At 39.8% G+C, this 22,443-nt stretch overlaps 1 protein-coding gene across 1 annotated transcript in view; it reads left to right on the top strand.

Annotated features, from left to right (window-relative positions):
• The window catches only part of xdh.S (xanthine dehydrogenase S homeolog), a 57,030-nt gene extending 38,623 nt beyond the window's left edge, over positions 1-18,407 (top strand). The window contains exons 24-36 of the mRNA XM_041564226.1: positions 761-847; positions 1,253-1,444; positions 2,430-2,575; positions 3,890-3,971; positions 4,186-4,281; positions 5,978-6,106; positions 7,094-7,168; positions 7,739-7,791; positions 8,697-8,811; positions 13,467-13,532; positions 14,797-14,985; positions 15,975-16,142; positions 17,640-18,407. Coding sequence (XP_041420160.1) covers positions 761-847; positions 1,253-1,444; positions 2,430-2,575; positions 3,890-3,971; positions 4,186-4,281; positions 5,978-6,106; positions 7,094-7,168; positions 7,739-7,791; positions 8,697-8,811; positions 13,467-13,532; positions 14,797-14,985; positions 15,975-16,142; positions 17,640-17,690 — 1,449 coding nt within the window. The 3' untranslated portion in view covers positions 17,691-18,407. The remainder of the gene's footprint in view (positions 1-760; positions 848-1,252; positions 1,445-2,429; positions 2,576-3,889; positions 3,972-4,185; positions 4,282-5,977; positions 6,107-7,093; positions 7,169-7,738; positions 7,792-8,696; positions 8,812-13,466; positions 13,533-14,796; positions 14,986-15,974; positions 16,143-17,639) is intronic.
• Positions 18,408-22,443: the final 4,036 nt, after the last annotated feature.

Below are 22,443 nucleotides of genomic sequence, written 5' to 3'. Positions count from 1 at the left end.
TAAAAGAGCATCTATTATGTTATACCATGTTTAACCCATGATAATTATTATATACCACGGACCAGATGTTTGCCCAGTTTGGTCATACAGATGTTGGGCAAAATCAGGACTATGCAGACCTCTTTGGAGAGGACCATTTATATGGGCCAGGAGTGCTGTGCCAATTAGGCAAGCTGAGATACATGCTTCAGGTGGCCTTGGGGAGGCACATTTATCAGGGGTCGAATTTCGAATTCATGTGAGTTTTTTTTAAAACTCCCATAAACTCCAATAGATTTGACTAGTCAAAATGTACTAATAAAATGTAATTTTTATACTCGGACGAATTTAAATGACCCGACAATTCAAATAAAATTTTATTAAAAATCAATCAAACTCAATTTCGAGTTTTTTCTCCAAAAAAAACTAGAATGTCGGGATATCTGCAAACAAATTGATCCCTGGACCTCTCCCATTGACTTAAACAGTAATTTGGCGAATTCAAATTCTTAAAGGGCAGAGTATGATAAATCTCGAAAATCAAATTAGAATGGTGAATGCAGTGGGGAGAGGGGCTGCAGCAGCAGGAAAATGCCTCTGGGTGGCACAGAAAATGCCTCTGGGTGGCACAGAATAAGAATTGCCCCTGATATGGCCTGAAGAGCAATGATATGGGATTTTCCATTCCACCTGGTCTATTTCTGGCTGAACCAAGACCAATTGTTAATAGAAGAGGTGGTCATTATAGCTGTATTTACTTTTTTCTTTGCTCTTCATACAGGTTGGATTCAAGAAAAATGGGAAAATAACTGCTCTAGATATTTGTTACTATGCAAACGCGGGCAACTCTGAAGATCTTTCCCATGGGGTAAGTATAAAAACATTGATGCCACACAGACCATTGCTCTGAATTGTATGGGCTTCTGGTGTTGGCCCAAGTTGGGCAATGCAGGTCTGGACTGGGAGTCAAAAAAGACCCTGGCATTTCAACTGCACAGAAGCTATCTTTCAGCAGCCCCTGTGGCATTTGCCAGAACCCACAGATTGCCAGTCCGGGCCTGGGGCAGAGTATTCTCCACATATAGTAACTGACGGCAACCAGATATGTTGCTATAGACCTGGAGCAAACTGTTCACCTTTTGCATTTTCAACTTTCAGTCTTAGTTATCATGTCAACTCCGGACTTTCTGTCATTTTGGGGGCCCAATTTCTCTTATTCTCGCCCTGGAAATAAATGAATTGGTGCATTTTGTTTCCTCTTTTTTTTTTAAAGATTATCGATAGGACATTGTTCCACATGGACAACTCATACAAAATCCCCAACATTAGAGGGCGTGGATTTTTATGTAAGACCAACTTGCCTTCCAATACTGCATTCCGTGGTTTCGGGGGACCTCAGGGCATGCTGGTTGCAGAAGCGTGGATGAGTGACATTGCCCAGACTTGTGGCCTTCCAGCAGAACAAGTAGGTGTCAGCTTCCAACATACAGAATAACACGGGGGGGGCTTGTTCCTCTAGCTCTTGTCAACGTCATACTGGGGGGTCCAGGCCCACTGGTGCCGGGCTCTGACCCCCGTCCCCGGCACCCTGTACTAACCACAATCCAACCTCTCCGGTAATGTGTACTTGCCAGCTCATAATGCATGTCAGGGAGTGCAGGGGCCCCACTGTGTTTTCATTCCGGTGACCCGCTGGCCCAGTCCGACCCTGGTTCTTGTTCTACAAATTCCAGCATCCTTCTCATTTTACTTTAGCTATTGATGCTGAGAAGGATTGGGTGGTTTTGTAACATTAAGGTGGCATATTGCAGTGTGCAACTACTTATAATAATGATGAAGTAAGAAGTGTGTGACTCTCAGGTTGAGAGATAAAAACAACTGGAGCATTACCCCTACCCCTCAAAGTTCAAAGGGAAACCCCTTATATGCAGAATCCTAGATAACATAATAAATAACCATTCTACCAGCAAGAATTAGTCCAAACAAAGCAAGTTTAACTCGGGAAACAATATGGGCAGGGAAAAATTTCTACTGAAGTATCTCTTATGCAGAAATAATAAAGTCTATTGCTATCCAAAATATTTCTTCAATGTAAATATTTAATTTCTTTCATGTTCTTAAAGGTTGACCAGAGTAAAACCATGCTATCATATGCCAAATATGCTAGAATCATGACTGGCAAATATTATGTGATTTCCTATTATGGAACACTGTATACTTATTTATCTTAATTCCTAGGGTTACTTAAAAATGAGAATGAAGGAATGTAATGATTTATAAAAATAAGAACTGAAGGACTGTCGGGCTCCATTTGGAACTTGAATGGATTTTTTTGTCTCCCAGCCTGATAAAGAGCTTTATAGACTTCTTTGTATGGCAGCATGTTATTATATAATGTATCTCTGTTGGGACAGAATTCATTTCTGAATAAGCGCTCTCTCCATGTTAAGGTGAAACAGCTGAACCTATACAGTGAAGGAGACCTGACCCACTTTAACCAGAAGCTGGAGAGCTGTACCATTCGCAGATGTTGGGAAGAATGTCTGAAACAAGCAAATTACCAGGAGAGAAAATATTCTATTGAAGAATTCAATAGGTAACAGGGATATTCATGGCTTGCTGGTAACACAACTAGCGTTATGGTATGTCTGGCCAAAAGTAAATTTAGGGGGCTGTTCTTACTGAATACTAATGCTGGCACAGTTTTATGGTATTTCCCTGTACAGGTTAAAAGCAAGCTTAGGGGACTGTTCCTGCTGAAATGTGCTTAGTACAGAGGAATACCTATGCGGCTATAGTTTTATGCTATCTCTCTGTACAGACTATGAGCAAACTTAGGGGGCTGTTCCTGCTGAATTGTGCTTAGTACATGGGAATAACTATGCTGCCATAGTTGTATGGTATCTCTCTGTACAGACTATGAGCAAACCTAGGGGGCTGTCCCTGCTGAATTGTGCTTAGTTCAGGGGAATAACTATGCTGCCATAGTTTTATGGGATCTCTCTGTACAGGCTATAGGCAAATATAGGGGGCTGCTGAATTGTACAGGTGAATACCTATGCTGCCATAGTTTTATGGTATTGTTTTGTACAGGCTATGATCAAATCTAAAGGAGTTGTTCACCTTTAATGTAACGTTTAGTATGATAGAGTGATATTCTGAGGCAATTTGCAATTGGTTTTAATTTTTTTTATTATTTGTGGTTTTTGAGTTGTTTAGCTTTTTATTCAGCAGCTCTCCGGTTTGCAATTTCAGCAATCTTGTTTCTAGGGTCCACTTTACCCTAGCAACCATGCATTGACAGGGCTGGATTTACATAGTGGGTGCCCCTAGGCCCACTACCATTCATCACCCCTGTCCCCTCTGGGGGGACAGAAGCAATGGGGATTGGCGAACGAGGAATTTAAAAAATCATTTGTATCTCCTGCGCATCCCCATTGTTTTTGAACCAATGTGGGTGTGGTTGGGCAGCGTGCCGCCCCCCTAAATTCCTGCCGCCCTAGGCCCGGGCCTAGGTGGCGGCCTTTCCACAAATCCGGGCCTGTGCATTGATTTCAATAAGAGACTGGAATATGAATAGGAGAGAACCTGAATAAAAAGATGAAAAACAAAAAGTACCAATGACTGTAAACACAGCATACATTACAGTGACCCTCATTTGATAGCTGGAAAGAGTCAGAAGAAAAACTCAAATAATAAAAAAACAAAATGAAAGAAAAAAATGAAGGCCAGTTAAAGAGTTGCTTAGAATGAGCCATTCTATAACATATTAAACATTCATTTAAACCCCTTAAGGGTCTGTGCCTGCACAATTGTGCTTAAGTTAGAGAAATACCCACTGGTATAGTTTTATGGTATCTCTAAAGCAGAAAGGTTATCCTTTTTTTATGTAGTGATATTTTTATTTCAGGCAACACAGATGGAAGAAGAGGGGAATTGCAATTGTTCCAACAAAGTTTGGGATCAGTTTTACTGTGGCCTTCTTAAATCAGGTTTGTTCCCCTTTAGCAAGCAGTGCTACTGGCACTAAATAATTGAAACACACTAACCTGGTAGTATATTTCCTAACCATAGTAAAACATTCCCTGTGCTGTCAAGTGCCATAGTTGGTATGTCTCCATTTAATCATATAAAGTAGTGGGTTATTTGGTCATTTTTGTTAACTGAATACTTAATGAACTCTTCCCTATTGTCATATTTTCACAGTCAGGGGCTTTGGTTCATGTGTACACGGACGGATCAGTTTTATTAACACACGGCGGAACTGAAATGGGGCAGGGACTTCACACCAAGATGGTCCAGGTATTATCTCAGAAATTTTGCTGGAGCAATCATGTCAATTGAGTATGTTTGTCAAGATTATCATTCATCCAGGCCATGGTATATCTGTAGAAATAAGTCAAATCAACTGGACTTGTTGTGTTTTTTCCCTTGAAGACGTTTCACCAGTTATCCAACTGGCTTTCTCAATTCAGAATAACTTGTAAATAAGATATTTTTTCGGGAATATATACTTTGGAATGTTGCTCCAATCAGCATAATCTGTTGATCATAATCCGCAAAGAATGTCATAAAGTTAGGTGTTGATTATATCTGTAGAAATAAGTCAAATCAACTGGACTTGCTGTGTTTTTTCCTTGACGACGTTTCACCTGTCATCCAACTGGCTTTCAAAATTCAGAATAATTTGCAAATAAGATCTTTTTTTTGGAATATATAATCTGGAATGTTGCTCCAATCAGCATAATCTGTTTATCATAATCCGCAAGGATGTCATAAAGTTAGGCGTTGATTATAGTTTTCGAAATATGTCAGATCAACTGGACTTGCTGTGTATTTTCCTTGAAGGCTTTTTTACCAGTCATCCAACTGGCTTTCTCAATTCAAAATAACTTGTAAATAGGATCTTTCTTTGTGTATATATATCCTCTGGAATCTTGCTCCAATCAGCATAATCTGTTTATCATAATCCGCAAGGATGTCATGAAGTTAGGTGTTGATTATATCTTTAAAAATAAGTCAAATCAACTGGACTTGCTGTGTTTTTTCCTTGAAGATGTTTCACCGGTAATCCAACTGGCTTTCTCAATTCAGAATAACTTGTAAATCTACCTTCGAGTATATATATCCTCTGGAATGTTGCTCCAATCAGCATAATCTGTTTATGATAATCCGCAAGGATGTCATGAAGTGAGGTGTTGATTATATCTGTAGAAATAAGTCAGATCAACTGGACTTGCTGTGTTTTCTGCTTGAAGACTTTTTACCAGTCATGCAACTGGCTTTCTCAATTCAGAATAATTTGTAAATAGGATCTTTCTTTGGGAATATATCCTCTGGAATGTTGCTCCAATCAGCATAATCTGTTTATCATAATCCGCAAGGAAGTTAGGTGTTGATTGTATTAACATGATTGAAGCTTTGTTATTAAACCTTCCAGGGAAGGTGCCAGAACAGCATTGTATGTGGTAGACAATAGATGTCGCATCCCCGCCTCTATTCAAACTTGTTTTTTTTAGTTTTTACATATATGGCTTCTTTAACACCTCTTTTAAACCAGTCCCTCTCCCGGACATCCTTGCTGATTATCATAAACAGATTATGCTGATTGGACCAACATTCCAGAGTATATATTCCCAAAAAAAGATTCCAGAGTATATATTCCCGAAAAAGATCTTATTTATGAGTTATTCTGAATTGAGACAGCCAGTTGGATGACTGGTGAAATGTCTTCAAGGAAAAAACACAGCAAGTCCAGTTGATTTGATTTATTTCTGCACATATGTCAACTGAGTATTAACACCCACCATATATGGCAAACATATTAGTTGCTATAGTTTATGATTAAAAGCAAACACTGAGAACAGATCTCTGGCTCACAGAAACAGTGGCCATCCTTCCCAAACTACATGAACTGCCGCACCAGAGCCTCACCCCTTGGGAATATATCTTTAGGAGCTTGGAACTGCCCATCAATAATAACTGTTTCCTTCCTTAGGTTGCCAGTAAGGCCCTAGGAATCCCAACCTCTAAGATATTTATAAGTGAGACAAGCACCAATACTGTACCCAACACGTCCCCAACAGCAGCATCTGTCAGCTCGGACCTGAACGGAATGGCAGTATTTGTAAGTCCTCTGTATTTTCTTCAGAAAAAAGACTTTTCAAAAATATTTGTGTTTTTAAGTAAAGGTTAAAGGAAGCAAAAGGATTTTCTCTGATGGAAATCAAATTATTCTTGTGCCTAAAAGGTCATCTTCTGCCTTGATTTGCAACTGCACAGATAAAAAGACAATCTGGGAATGGGGGATATTTTTAATATTGAATACTCAGATTTTACATGACTGCAACTGCCAGCTTTGATATGTTTAGTATTTTGTGAGTCGCAGAATCAGGGGCCCAAGGTTAAAAAACAGGTCCCTACACAGAAGAGAAGCACTAGATTTTGCAATATTTAATGCTTTTCATTAAAGCTAAAATAGTCCAATTTAGTAGCCTAGTCAGTGATCCGGTTCTTTTTTTCCAGAAAAGATCTTAGTTTGTATTAAACAGCTTAGAAAATAAAATGAACCCCTGAGTAACACCATCATATATTTTCCTGCAGAAACTTAGAAAACAATCCTCTTGCTTTCTCCTATTTCGGCAGGTAGCATAGTTAAATTATACATGCATGCTGGTCCAGCAAATGGATTCTCTCCATACTTCCCTGGTAGCACTACTCTAAATCTCACTCCCCTTTGCTAGCTTCTGCACTCAGAGTCACATTTTACGTTTATGGCCTGTATTGGCCAATCTGTTCTGCCCTGATTCATGGGGTTACCAACCACCATACAGACTAAAAGACAAGCACTCACCAGTCTTGGGATCAGATCAAAATCACCAGCCTTGGAAATAGTAGTACATCAACAGGAATGTGCCCAGTACTTAAATAAAATTACAGAAAACTTTTCGTGGGGATTCCTGCTGATATTTGGCCTTTGTGGTCTATCACCAAATCCAGACCTGGCTGCACAGGTTCATCTTTGCGGTGCACAATTGATAACCAACCAAGCTCTTCTCTGCATACATTTCTTTTTTTGCCTTGAAACCCAAACAAGCCCTTTTTCTCTTTACAGAATGCCTGTCAGAAAATTTTGCAGAGGCTAGAACCTTATAAAACCGCTAATCCTAATGGGCCGTGGGAATCCTGGGTAAGTACCTGCATATGCACAAAATTGAGTTACGAGCCTCATTTACTAGAATGCTGCACTTGTTTGTATAGAACTTGTTGTTCTCCTTCTACGTTTCACCACTCAGTGTCATGGCAGGACTTTAGGCTGGACTTCTCTAGTACCATAAGCAAAGCTTTGACCCCCACATATTTTAACCTTCCCAGAAGTCACTGATCAACATTTAGGGTACTCCATGTAATGGAAAAGGAAGGGCAACGGGTTATGAAATGTGCAAGGTAATATATAAAGCTCAAATGAATAAACAATGGGTATATTTTTTTAATGGCAGAAAGTAAATTCTTCACAAACTTTTGTCTTAACAGAAGGTTGTCTCTTTTTTTTTAAGAAAAGAAAAATACCAGCCTTCCTATGGTTGTATTATTTCTGCCCTATTGATAACATTGGCAATTTTCACCAGCCAGACCAGTAAAATACCAATTAGATGGCAACCCCTTCTTTTTTGTTTAATCTGTATAAATTATGGCCAGTATTAGCAAATTAGGTGCAAAATGTTTTGACTTATTTCTGTTTCTTTGCTTTTTGCCTTAGATCTCTGCCGCTTACCTGGACAGAGTGAGCCTCTCAGCCACAGGATTTTATAAGTGAGTCCAAGCAACAGCGAAAATATTGGATACTTCACCCCAGTGTAACCCCTTAAACACTGTAGGAGCAAATTATTTAGTAGTATTGTCCTATTTAGAGACATGCAGTTGTAGATGAACCACAGCTCCTTCCAGTGGTTTCTTGAGGTTGCACAGCTGAAGAACTGCAGGTTGGGTTTCATTTAGAGTCCTACACTGGTCCATTTGGGCAGACCTGTGCAGGGATTGCGAGGATGAGGATTCAAGGGGAGGATTGTAAATTTGCAATATACTCAGGTACCTAAGCAGGGTACCCATGGGCCGCCCGCATGGTCAAGGAAACAAGGACTTTTTGCCCATAACCTAACTATTGTGTGCACCTGACTCGATGTAGGACTCTAGTTTCAATGATATAAAGTGTTTCAGTGAATATCTTGCTCTACTGTCTCTGTCTTGGAGATGCTGTAAAAAAATAAATAAATAAAATTAAAATAAATATATATATATATATATATAATATTTTGCCCATCGGCCACCATATTGCTCTATAATCACCATCTTGCTCTGTTGTTGACCTTCTGTCACCATCTTAACCAACTGTGTGAGAATTTCCCTATTATATATTTTATATGCCCACACACCCTACCTACAACAGACAGTTTGGCTAAAGGGCACAAGGTCCCTGCCTGGAACAAAGATCTGCTAAAGGGCACAAAATCACTGCCTGCAACAAAGATTTCACTCTCTTATTATGTGATTTTTCATCTTTGGCTAGCCTTGTGTATTACTTCAGCACCAACTATGCTGCTAGATTAATATCTGTAGACTTGTGCTAATGAGACCTTTAAATAATGTTCTGTCACAGTTATTGAGTCAAGGGTCATTATGACAGGGACTTTGTGTTAGTAACTGCTTTTTCCCATTAGAATTCCTGGCATTGGTTACGATATGGAGAAGAATGAGGGGAGACCAAGTAATTATTTCAGCTATGGAGCTGCCTGCTCTGAAGTGGAGATTGACTGCCTGACGGGAGATCACAAGGTAAAAGGGCATAATAGGTATAAGTTTTGGTGGGAATTGGATGATCTCACATCACTATATCATCCCAGGTATTCATCCCAGGGTACTTAGAGAGCTTAGCTCTGTGATTGCCAAACCTCTTTACTTAATTTTTCAGGATTCATTGAGGTCTGGCATGGTGCCGCTATTCAAAAGGGATCCCGTTCTCAGCCTCAGAATTATAGGCCAGTTAGTCTGACGTCAGTGGTAGGAAAGCTTGTCTAAGGGTTAATAAAGGATAAGATAATGGACTTCATAGCAAATCACAATACTATGAGTTTGTGCCAGCATGGTTTTATGCATAACAGATCTTGCCAGACTAACTTAATTTTTTTTTATGAGAAGGTAAGCAGGGACCTCGATTCTGGGATGGCAGTGGATGTGATTTACTTAGACGTTGCTAAAGCATTTGATACAGTGCTACAGAGGGATGGAAGACTTAAATTATGAGGGTAGACTGTCAAGGTTGGGGTTGTTTTCTCTGGAAAAAAGGCGCATTGAAGCAATGTAGGTGGTTCTTCACAGTGAGGACAGTGAGGTTGTGGAATGCACTGCTGGGTGATGTTGTGATGCTGATTCAGTTAATGACTATAAGAGGGACTTGGATGATTTCTTGGACAGACATAATATCAAAGGCTATTGTGATACTAAACTCTATAGTTAGTATAGATATGGGTATATATAATTTATGTGGAAGTATGGAGGCGTGTGTATAGATGCTGGGTTTTCATTTGGAGGGGTTGAACTTGAAAGACTTTGTCTTTTTTCATCCCGATTTAACTATGTAACTATGTAACTATATCGCTGTGTAGTTCACTCAACCAAAACCTTTTTTTTTATACAGGTGTATTTTAAAAAAGTTCACTGAAATCAGCAATAACATTTTGTTGGTGCAACTCAATTGCTTATACTGTACGCTCCTAGATTTGCATACAAATTGTTCCAACAATGCACCACAAAGTGTAGCATAGAAATATGTTTGGAAAATTACATTTACCTTCTACTTCAGTATGGTTAGGGATGCGTATACTATTCTGTCCCCCACTAAGTCCAACTGTTGTGCCACAGAATCATTTCTGGATGCTTTTTTCATCCAGAGGAACGAACTCTAAGGGACCGTCAAAAATGGGGGTACCGGTACAACAAGTAACCACCCCAAATACATTACAAATTATAAATCTCTCTAAACATTCTCTTACCGACTATCAGATCAAAGCTTTGAAATATGGGCTATCATTTTCCCCTACCAGCCCATTCAATATATTTAATTGGATCAAAGATCTACATCTTTTCGGTAGAAAACTTCTGTTACATAAATACTTTAGTAAAGAAAATAAACAATCACATTGGTCCCCAGAAGAAGAAAGAGCTCTTCATGACCTGTACAGTCTTTTGGAAGACAATGACAATTATAGAGAGGAAGTACATGGCCCCTTCACTTTGCTTAAATCTAAAAGCAAATTTACACCACCCAATACTATCTGCAACAAAGTTGAAGTTTGCATAGAAAGTTGCACCCAAGAGTTAAAATCTCTACAGACCACATTCAGATCCACAACTCATTGTAAACAGAACATGTCTTGGAAAGAACGACAAGGCTTATTACAATTAGAAAAAAATAATGATATAATCATCAAACCCAGCGATAAAGGGGGCAATATCGTTATACTAGACAGACTAGCCTACATACATGAATGCCTGCGCCAACTAAGCGACACTAGTTGTTATGTACAACTGAGAGGAGACCCCACCAAAACTTTCCAAACAGATTTATTCCAAATCTTACAATGTGCTAAGGAATCCCATCTTATAAATAAGGATGAGTTGGATTTCATGCAGGTCAAATCACCTATCATCCCCACTTTTTACACGATACCAAAGATTCATAAAAATTCCACCTCCCCCTCAGGACGGCCCATAGTATCAGGGATTGGCAGCCTCTCGGAGCCCTGTAGTATATATGTAGATAAAGTCCTTCAACCCTTTGTCACATGCTTACCTTTATTTGTGCAAGACACTATGGACACACTCCGACACCTGGAAGGAATTACCCTTCACGATGACCACTATTTGGCGTGTCTGGACGTCGAATCTCTATATACTAGCATAATTCATGAGGTTGGGTTAAAAGCGGTGAAAGACACTTTAAATCAAAGAGGCCAACAGTTTAGCAAACATAATCTTTTTGTTCTGGATCTTTTGGAATTCATCCTGAAACACAATTATTTTACCTTCAATGGCAAATACTACCATCAAATTCAAGGCACAGCAATGGGCAGTACCTGCGCGCCCACATATGCAAATTTATACTTGGGTTGGTGGGAACGCGTATTTGTTTTCAGTGAGGACCTAAGTGAATACACACAACATATCTCTCTATGGCTACGCTATATTGACGATATAGTGATACTCTGGACAGGACCAATACTAAAGTTCAAAGAATTTGTTGAGAAACTGAATATTAATGACATCAATTTACGAGTGACCTCTGAAATCAATCATGACACTGTAAATTTTTTGGATATTCGTATCTTTCGGGATTCAAATAACAATCTGCAAACCTCTGTTTATAGAAAAACCACAGCTACCAATAATCTGCTACATGCAGGTAGTCAACACCCCAAAAATCTAATTAAGGGGATACCAACCGGTCAGTATCTCCGTGTTAGGAGACTATGCAGTACCTTGCCGGAATTTAAAAGCGAAGCCAAAAAACTATATGACAGATTCAAACAAAGGGGCTACAGCCACAATTGTCTGAAAAAAGCCTATAAAAGGGCTCTTGAATGTGATCGCAACCAGTTACTGATTCCTAGGAGGCATATAGAATCCAAAAAATCTACCAACACTGACAGACATCTGATCAGACTCATAGGTGACTATAGTTCACAACACAAAGAAATCACCAATATTCTCCAAAAATATTGGCATATCCTAAGACAGGACTTAGAACTTCAAGAAGTGGTTGGTGAAAAACCACTGATCACTTACAGACGCAGTAACAATCTACATGACAGATTAATACACAGCCATTACACAAGTTCTACTAAAAAAACCTGGCTCTCACATAACATCAAGGGATGCCATAAATGTGGGAATTGTGTGGCGTGCCCATTTGTTTCTAAAAGAACTACTTTTATTGGCCGACTAGACATTAAGGAATTCACCATTAAACATTTCATTAACTGCAAGACTACTGGCGTTATATACGTCATGGAATGTATATGTGGTAAGAGATACGTTGGCAAAACGAAGAGAGAATTCAGGAGACGTGTCATGGAACACGTGGGCGATGTTAGAAATAAAAGAAACACCTCTATTGCCAACCACATCAATGACTACCACAAGGGTGACTGCAACATGATGAAATTTATTGCAGTTGACCACATTGCTTCCACTACAAGAATAGGTGACATGGATAGAAAATTATTACAACGGGAAGCTGAATGGATATATTGGCTCAATAGCAAAACACCTGTGGGCCTAAATGAAGGTTTTACATTTAGCCCCTTCCTTTGACATTTTAAATCCTTCCTCAACTATTTTCATTTGAACACACTGTGTCAATCCTAAATAATTCATATTGGATAGGGCTCCAGGATATTTGGATAAGTTATAAGCCCTGATCCTTCCTCCCCATAAGTGGCAATTCCAGCCATATATCTTCTAAGTATCCTTTCTATGTAGCCTTACAAAACTTTAAGATGTCACCGACTGGATACATTTGAGGAAATAATCATTGCCCTGCTGTGTCAAAATTCTGACACCACAGAGCACTACTCAGCGCAGCGAAGCGAATCACGCATGCGCAGTGTGAATCCCCATACGACACGGTACACTTTCCTGATTGGCGCATACTCGTCAAATGATCACAATGACGTATGCGGAAGTACGCACACAACAGCGAACGGCTCGGAAGCCTATTTATACCGCACAGAGAACACGCGCAAATCGCTTATGCCCCTGAAGAAGCCGGTGTCTCCGGTGAAACGCGTCGGGTGTGCATAGGTGGACGGTGGGAGACCAGCTCCTACTCGCTCCCTACGTAGCCAGGTAGAAACTTTGGGGAACAATTGAACGGAAGGGAGGTGCGGGTAGCAGCGGTCTGGTGTGGGCACTTGCATGGTCATATTGATACCTATTTTGTTATAAATGGATAAACTATGAATGGATAACGGATGACCCGACCAACACTAGAGTTAATTTAGATACTCCTTTACTTTGGACGCAAGCCAGTGTGGTGGCAATGTAGACTTAAGTGCACTACCTGTTCTTTACACCGTCCCACCTATGTGGTTTTAATTAGTCTATATGTTTTTTAAGGGCACAGCCCTGCATCTCTGCAGCGTCCAGACTTTGGTCTCAGAGGTGTGTTTGTTCGTATTTTGCAAGTGTGGTTTTTGAATTATAACATTAATAAAAGTTAAGTTTTAATTGACCAATACTCTGTAGCACCTGAACTGGTTACCTTGTGAACCATTGAGTGGATTCGGGAGTCACCCTGCATTCCATCTCATGGATTCGTAATTGTTCCTTTTTTGTTTAATACAGTTTTTTGTAACTTGCGGGTGCATCAACAAAGTTTTTTCTCTCTTCACTACCACCCGATTGATTACGTTATGCTTTTTTCTTTACAGAATTTACGCACAGACATAGTCATGGATGTAGGAACGAGCCTCAACCCTGCGATCGATATAGGTCAGGTGAGTAATGATAGTACCAACTGTCCCAACCAACCAGATCACACGCCAAAGGAATGCCAGGCAGGATGGTGCCCACTGCCACAGATTAGGCCAGTCCTATACAATATTTATATGTCAGGACATTTGGATATTGTTAGTGAGCAGCCACATTTACTGTAGTGCTCCACGTTCCCTGCAAACTACATGGATATGGTTTTTTTCAGCTTTAAAGGACAAGCTAGGACACAGAGGTATTTTATAAAAGGAACCCTCATGTAACCCTATTCACTTATTTCATGTTAGGAGTCTGTGCTCCTCTGTAATATTTCCCCTTTAGTTATTGTACCCACCAGGCACATACAGTAGGATACTGATTGTCTTGGGCCATGCACTTGTGTATCAGCAGCACATTAGTACCCTGGTGTCATTTAGAGTCTGTAATACACATGTACACAATGCAGAATAGTAAGTCTAAGCAGTACCTGACCTCGTACCATGGTCAAAAGAAAACTATAGGCACATGGACGTTCACAAATAGGGGTGCAGATCTTTAACTTATTTACTGCTGTTGAGATAGGAGAGTATTATAAGGCAGAGCTTTTTTTACTACACCTTACAATACCCATATTATCTCAACAGCAGTTATACAGTTAATTTGAATCATAGTTCAAAAAACAAGTTTTAGCAACCAGTGAGTACTAAAGAGCCAACAACCCTCTTACTTAAGCTGAAAAGTTGCAAACATTGTTTCTTAAAAGTCTATACCCTCATGACAGACATTCGTAACCATTGGCAGATTTAATGTGCCTAACAGGGTCATTAAAATTATTCATTGGGGTGTTGTCTGATCTTGGTTTGTTAAAAATTTGATTTTTTTTAATACATTTCGAATGGTATTTTTTTATTCGAATTTCGAGTTGATGGGAGTTTAAAAAAACTCCAATCACCTCGATATTTGACCCTTGATAAATCTGCCCCATAGTGTCTATTTTTTGCAATGATCTTACCGATATGTATGTAATTATGGTCAAATAGTGTGACAAAGCACAGCTCATTTTTGGGGTTCCCGGGCTTCATTTTCACTATAGGACCCATGTTTAGTTGAGACAACCCTGCTAATTCAGGTAAGTTTTGCCATGTTGGTAAATAATATGCCTCACCGCCTACACTCCAATTAGAGAACTTCACATATAGACATCAAACAGTTGCACTTGTGCCTTTCACTGTGGTAGGAAGAAGGTTGCTTTGCACTTTATTGTTCACTAGGCTCATGTTCTTTGTGTAGGTTGAAGGTGCATTTGTCCAAGGCCTGGGGCTCTTCACCTTAGAGGAGCTGAAATATTCTCCAGATGGGATTCTATACACTCGCGGCCCTGGAATGTACAAGATTCCGGCATTTGGCGACATCCCCATCGAATTCAACGTGTCGCTTTTACGCAACTGTCCAAACGATAAAGCAATCTACTCCTCCAAGGTAGGAGCAGGGCATTTTAAATCAATTCTGAATTTAACTCCAGCAACACGTTCCTCCTTAGTAACAATTTCTCCTTAAACAACAACATGAAAAAAATTTACATTTTTTTTTCTTTTTAACGAAAAAATAACACCAAGACAGTTTTTTAATTCGCAAAGCTTTTATTTAAAATTACTTACAGATTCTTTGCTTGCGCTCCTCTTCCTTAGTCCGCGCTTGATTTCCCACCCTGGCTATCTCCTATAGAAGGCAGGGAGGAGAAATCGAGCGCCGCACAATGGATCGTCGCCCTGACGCCGTTTCTGAAGAGGAGCGCAAGTGGAGAATTAATAAGTTATTTCTTAATAAAAGCTTTGCGAATTAAAAGTGAAAACTGTCTTGGTGTTATTTTTTCATTAAAAAGAAACAATTTTTTTTACATTTCTTTTTATGTTACTGGTCCTTTAAAGGAGAAACAAACCCTTAATTAAAAAAACCCTACTCCCCTACCCTATATAGACCCCCCCAGCGGCACATGCGCGCCTAATTCTTTACTTACCCCTCTGTGCAGATTCTGTCCTGTGGAGTTCACGGGCACCATGTTCAGCTGCTTCGATAATCTTCGGAATGAGACCGGCGCTTCAGCAATTTTCATGAATTTCGCCACATGTGCAGTTGTTGCGAAACAGAAAACTGCTCCAACTGCGCATGCGCCGATTCGCTGGTCTCATTCCGAAGATTTCCGAAGAGAAGAAGATGACGCCCGTCGCCCAGCTGGACAAAATCTGCACAGAGGGGTAAGTAAAGAGTTGCCGGCATTTGCCCAGGGGGGCAGCTAGGCTGGGGGGGAGGAGGGAGGGGGGTCTATGTAGGGTAGACGGTAGGGTTTTTTTTTTATTAAGGGTTTGTTTCTCGTTTAAGACTGAGCAGAAAGTGCATTTTCCTTTGAGCCTTCCCCCTATTGTTCTGCTGATATACTTGTTTCTGATAATAGTTTTATTTTGATTCAGGCTGTTGGAGAACCTCCCCTTTTCTTGTCGTCCTCCATATTTTTTGCTATAAAAGAAGCGATCGCAGCAGCAAGAGCAGAATCGGGAATTACTGGCACATTTAGACTGGATAGTCCCGCCACACCAGAACGGATCCGCAATGCCTGCGTCGATGACTTCACTAAACTGGTAGGAGCTTAACGGGACCATTTATATTAAGGGAACAGTAACACCAAAAAATTCAAGTGTTTCAAAGTAATGAAAATATAATGTGCTACACTGGTACAAATGATGAGATTGCACCAGAAACTCTTCAATAGTTTATATAAACAAGTTACTGTGTGGCCATGGGGGCGGCCATTTATAGCTGAAAAAATTAGAAAAGGCCCAGGATACACAGCAGATAACAGATAAGGTCCATGGTAGGGATGCACCGAATCCACTCTTTTGGATTCGGCCAAACCCCCGAATCCTTCACAAAAGATTCAGCCGAATACTGAACCGAATCCGAATTTGCATATGCAAATTTGGATTTGGTTCGGCCAGGCAGAAGGATTTGAATCGGAATCCTTCTGAGAAAGGCCGAATCCGGAACCGAATCCTGTATTCGGTGCATCCCTAGTCTATGGTATACAACTGGATTTTTTCAGAATATATCTGTTATCTACTGTGTAACCTCTGCTTGAATGGCTGCCCAATGGCTACACAGCCGCTTGTATATATAAACTATAGTAGTACTTATCTGTTATCTACTGTGTATCCTGTGCTTGAATGGCTGCCCCCATGGCTAAACAGCAGCTTGTTTATATAAACTATAGTAGTACTTATCTGTTATCTACTGTGTATCCTGTGCTTGAATGGCTGCCCCCATGGCTAAACAGCAGCTTGTTCATATAAATTATAGTAGTACTTATCTGTTATCTATTGTGAATCCTGTGCTTGAATGGCTCCCTCATTGGCTACACAGCAGCTTGTTTATATAAACTACAGTAGTACTTATCTGTTATCTACTGTGTATCCTGTGCTTGAATGGCTGCCCCCATGGCTACACAGCAGCTTGTTTATATAAACCATAGTAGTACTTATCTGTTATCTACTGTGTATCCTGTGCTTGAATGGCTGCCCCCATGGCTACACAGCAGCTTGTTTATATAAACTATAGTAGTACTTATCTGTTATCTATTGTGAATCCTGTGCTTGAATGGCTCCCTCGTGGGCTACACAGCAGCTTGTTTATATAAAATACAGTAGTGCTTCTATAGCAAACACACCAGTTTTACCAGTGGAGGACAACAGTATATTAGTATATTATATTGTTATTCCTTTGGTGATACTGTTCCTTAAAGCTTATGCGCAGGGCCCTTAGCCTGACCATTTATATTGTTTTCAATAAGTTGGAGCCTTATAATGGCCATTGATATTGATGTTCCTCAGATGGAAGGAGCCTTTAGTCTGGCCATTTGTTTTACTGGAAGGATAGTTCACTAAAGCACTGAATTGTTCTTGAAACATTCTGGTAACTGATTTTCTGTCCCAGTCACATAGAAGTCTCAGAAATACCCCCCTCCCCCAAATCAAAATCAAAAATACAGTACGGGGCAAGTAATACCTTTTTAAAATGCTTTTAACGGGAAAAAGAAAAAAAACCAGCTGAAATTAACCCTATATTTTCTGTCTTTTCTGCAGTGCCCAGTTCCAGAACCAGGGACATTTGTACCCTGGGCCGTTAGAGTGTAACTCTCTGGGACCATCCAATGCTCTCTGAAACCACATGTCTGACCTGACACCATGAGTCTAAAGAATCACATCGTACATTTTATCAGCCGGATCAACAAATCTCTTCTCATCTAAAGGATTTATTTTCCGACTTAAAACAAGGGAATCGCTTTACTGACAAAGTGTATTTATAAGTTTGTGGGCAAACATAGGGTCTAATCCTGTTGCTGCTAGACCTGTAGATTCTCATTACCAACCATTTTCAGCTGAGGTGCCCCTTGTCACATTAATTCTAACCCTTTGAGCCATAGGCCATGCCCCTTTATCATATACTGGCCTGTGGAAGGTGCCAGGGAGATTGTTGTTAGTCTGAGAACAACGGCAGCTAAGGCAAGGCTGAAAGTGAGTCAAGAGGGAAATAATTCTTTATTCATCTTGTAATATTCCCATTGCATTTATCCAGCAAGAAAAACCTACTGATATTCTCTCCCCTACTCATCCTCCTTGCACACAGTATATAGTTCCCATGTGCATTTCTGTCTTGCAAGCAGAATCCCTCAAATATAAACTTGGCGCACAAAGTTATTGTGGAACTTTATAGACAAATACCTGACATTAATGTGATTGTATCATGAGGACTGAATCAATCGTGATGTGACTGTGTCATTCCCAGTGCTAATAAAGTATTGCCTGTACCTCGTCAGAATGCAATTCAAATAAAAAGGAATCTGAAAACAATATTTGCTGTGAGTCCATACGTCACGTTTGTCTTTAGGTGCAAGGATGGTGTGGCTTTTCACTGGAGGTTTTATGAAAACCCACGGCTGATGATAATGAATCAATGCCTTTTTTTTCACAATAGAACGGAAACATTCATTTCTATTTAGGATTACCCAATGGCACTTACTGCTAAAAAAGTATATTGTTATGAAAATGGTTTATTTACATGAAGCAGGGTTTTACATATGAGCTGTTTTATGCAATATCTTTTTATAGAGACCTACATTGTTTGGGGGGTATAGTTTTCCTTTAAAGCAGAACCTGTCACCCACACATGAAAATCTGTATAATGAAAGTCTTTAGCAAATTAATCATGAAAACTAGATTCTTTTTTTTTTTTCATTAAAAGATCCATACCTGTTATTAAAGAGTTTAAATATCTGAGCTGTCAACCATATCTTACCTGCCCTGTCTTTATGCCTGAGGTGCCTGCCTGCTTGCTTCGATTGTGTAATTCCATAAATGTTTAAATAATATATATATATATATATATATATATATATATATATATATATATATATATATATATATATACCGTATATTAAATGTAAAATAATATATATAATATATATATATATATATATATATATATATATATATATATACCGTATATTAAAATGTAAAATAATATATATATATATATAGTGTAAGTATAGTTTATTTTGCTCAATTAACGTGATAGAAAAGTATTTGCAATTATTTGTTAGGGTGATGCCCACTTGAAAAGGTTATTTTGCTTCGAATTTTTGAGATATTACATTATCGACCACAAAAAACACAGGTTTTTATTCTATAGCAAGAATGTTATTTGATCCCAATCACCACTTAATACAAAGGTTTTCCCCTTTGTGGTTCACAATTTGAAACCCCAAAAGCTCATGACAAGGCTACACATAGGGGCACATTTACTTAGAGTCGAATATCGAGGGTTAATTAACCCTCGATATTCGACCGTCGAAGTAAAATCCTTCGACTTCGAATATCGAAGTCGAAGGATTTACCACATTTCCTTTGTTTGTACGATTGAAGGAAAAATCGTTTGATCGAACGATTAAATCCTTCGTATCGAACGATTTGAAGGATTTTAATTCATCGATCGAATGATTTTCCTTTGATCAAAAAAAGCTAGGAAAGCCTATGGGGAAAAACACCTGCTACCTACTGTCAAATTTGGTAGAGGTTCCATCATGCTGTGGGGCTGTGTGGCTCGTTCAGGGACGGGGGCCCTTGTTAAAGTCGAGGGTCAGATGAATTCAACCCAATATCAACAAATTCTTCAGGATAATGTTCAAGCATCAGTTACAAAGTTCAAGTTACGCAGGGGTTGGATATTCCAACAAGACAATGAACCTAAACACACTTGGAAATCTACAAAGACATTTATGCAGAGGGAGAAGGACAATATTCTGGAATGGCCGTCACAGTCCCCCGACTTGAATATCATGGAAAATCTATGGGATGTTTTGAAGCAGACTGTCCATGCTCAGCAGCATCAAATTTAACTGAACTGGAGAGATTTTGTATGAACGAATGGTCAAAAATAGCCACATCCAGAATCCAGACACTCATCAAAGACTATAGGAGGCGTCTAGAAGCTGTTACATTTGCAAAAAGAGGCTCAGCTAAGTATTGATGTAATATCTCGGTTGGGGTTTCCAAATTTATGCACCTGTCTAATTTTGTTATGATGCATATTTTCTTTTACTCCAATAAACTTCATGTCACTGCTGAAATACTGCTGTTTCCAAAAGGCAAGTTATATATTAAAATGAAGTTGCTACTTTGAAAGCTCATCCAATGATAAACAAAACTGCACAGAATTCATACTTTTTCATATGACTGTATATATAGTTAATATATGGGAGTGTATAGATTGGTCTGCATAGGTATATATATCTTTCTGCCCTACTTATAACTGGCAACATAAAGCATTTAACCACTAGTCCAGTAAAATAAGCCATATGGCAACCATGCCTTGTGTGTGAGCAGTGTAAGGTCGTGGGCAGGGAGAGCAAGTGGAAGAGTTCAACCAGAATCTGCCCACGACCCACAAGAGGTGTCCCGAGATCTGCCTGAACCCGCGCGGTTCGCAATATACATTTTCTCAATATTTAAAAGCAATATTTTGCATGGAATAGAAATGCTAAAAACACCTTGAATGTTGAACATAATAGGACATCACTAAAAGTAAACCTTGCATTAGTAAAATACGGGCACTCCTGATTTAGGATATATTTGGGCAACTGTGAGCAGAATTTGATTCATTATTGTTTCTTTTACGCGTGGAAAACCTTTTCTGGCTATTTTTTATACAATTCTGGAATACTTTTACCACAGATATAAATCTATATATCTAAAAAGCACTAGGAAGAAGCTAAACATCAAATGGAAAAAAAGTAGATGATATAAAACCTTTGAGAGGGAAAAAAAAATTATCTACAATGAAATCACAAGGTATAAAGAAGGTATAGGAATATACGGTATAAATGGGTGGGACAGGGAGTACTACGATGTTGCCTCCCACGCCCTGAAGCCCAATGCAATCCAGGCAGGTGCCAGAGGGGGAGCCAGGATGGCACCTAATTCCCCCTTAAAACCTAGTCCCTATTAGTACGGTCCAGTCACTGACACGGGTGAAGCCCAGTGCAATCCCAGTAAAGAACTAGGCAGTTGCCAGAGGGGCAGTGTTTCCAGGTTGGCAATTTTCCAGACAAATTGGGCTAATAATTTAAAGCCCAGGTGGGTTTTGAAAGTACAAACTAGCCAAGGTATGGATTTGGGCTACTTTTTGGGCCTTTGGCTGATTTGTACTTTGGAAACCGGCCAAAGTTTTTTCTTGCCCTAATGTAATAAAGTCTGCGTCTCCCAATGCATGTTGAGTAATGTCGTTTTTGTTTACCAACTGCCAAGTTCAATGTAAGACTACAATACCCAGCATGCAGTGGGAGTTCCCAGATTTTGGGCCCTGTACCCGGTCTCCCGTCACTCTTAAGCATTCTCGCATTTTCTGCTGACTTTCCTCAATTTCAGACAATTTTGGGGCAAAAATCTGCTGGCCGCCTAAAAAGGTTGAACTGTTTTACAAACATTTATTGAAATTGTATATGTATTAGGCCTTATGGGGCCCCTATACCTCCTGGCAGGGCCGCCATCAGAAATCACGGGCCCCGTACAAAAAATTTTTTGGGGGCCCCTGGGCCACACCCACCCCCCGAGCCCCACCTAAGATCCCGCCCACTCCACATCACAGTTAAAAGACCACACAGACATCAGCACTAAAAAAGGTAATCCGTCCACACACACAAGTTAGAAAAAGCTATTGGAGACCTGGGCGCCAGGGCCCCCCATAAAAGTTTATATTAAAAAGCATTGGTGCCAGGGCCCCGTTACAAGTAATAAAAAATTGGGCCCCAGAGAATATTTAAAAAAAAACATTGGTGCCAGGGCTCCCCATAAAAGTTTATATTAAAAAGCATTGGTGCCAGGGCCACCCTTACAAGTTAAAAAAAATGGGGCCCCAAAGAATATTTTTTAAAAAAACACTGGTGCCAGGGCCCCCCTTACAAGTTAAAAATAACTGAAGCCCCAAAGAATATTTTTTAAAAAAAACATTGGTAACAGGGGCCTATAGAATATTAAAATAATACATTGGTGGCCAGGGGATTAAAAAAAACACACATTAATGTTCAGAGGAATTGAACTCATGGCTTCAGGACTTCAACTTCGCCTCCTTTCGTGACTTTGGGTCTTTTAGCAGCTTTAAGACTTTAATTTCGGCTGTTTCCGTGACTTCGGACTTCAGCTTCGGCTATTTTCATGGCTTCGGGTCTTTACGCCACTTCGGGACTTCGGCTGTTCGGCTTTTTTGGCACTTCTGCATTTCGGCTGTTCGGGACTTCGGAAGGCTTTGCTGCTGTTAAGGGGGGTCCGGCTCTTTTGAAAAGTTCAGCACTACCAGGCCCCCTTCAGGCCCGGGCCCGCTACACTTGTACCC

Source organism: Xenopus laevis, chromosome 5S, assembly GCF_017654675.1.
Source record: "Xenopus laevis strain J_2021 chromosome 5S, Xenopus_laevis_v10.1, whole genome shotgun sequence".
Lineage (NCBI taxonomy): Eukaryota > Metazoa > Chordata > Amphibia > Anura > Pipidae > Xenopus > Xenopus laevis.
Note: the sequence above shows the minus strand (reverse complement) of the source record. Positions and strands in the feature narration are given on the sequence as shown.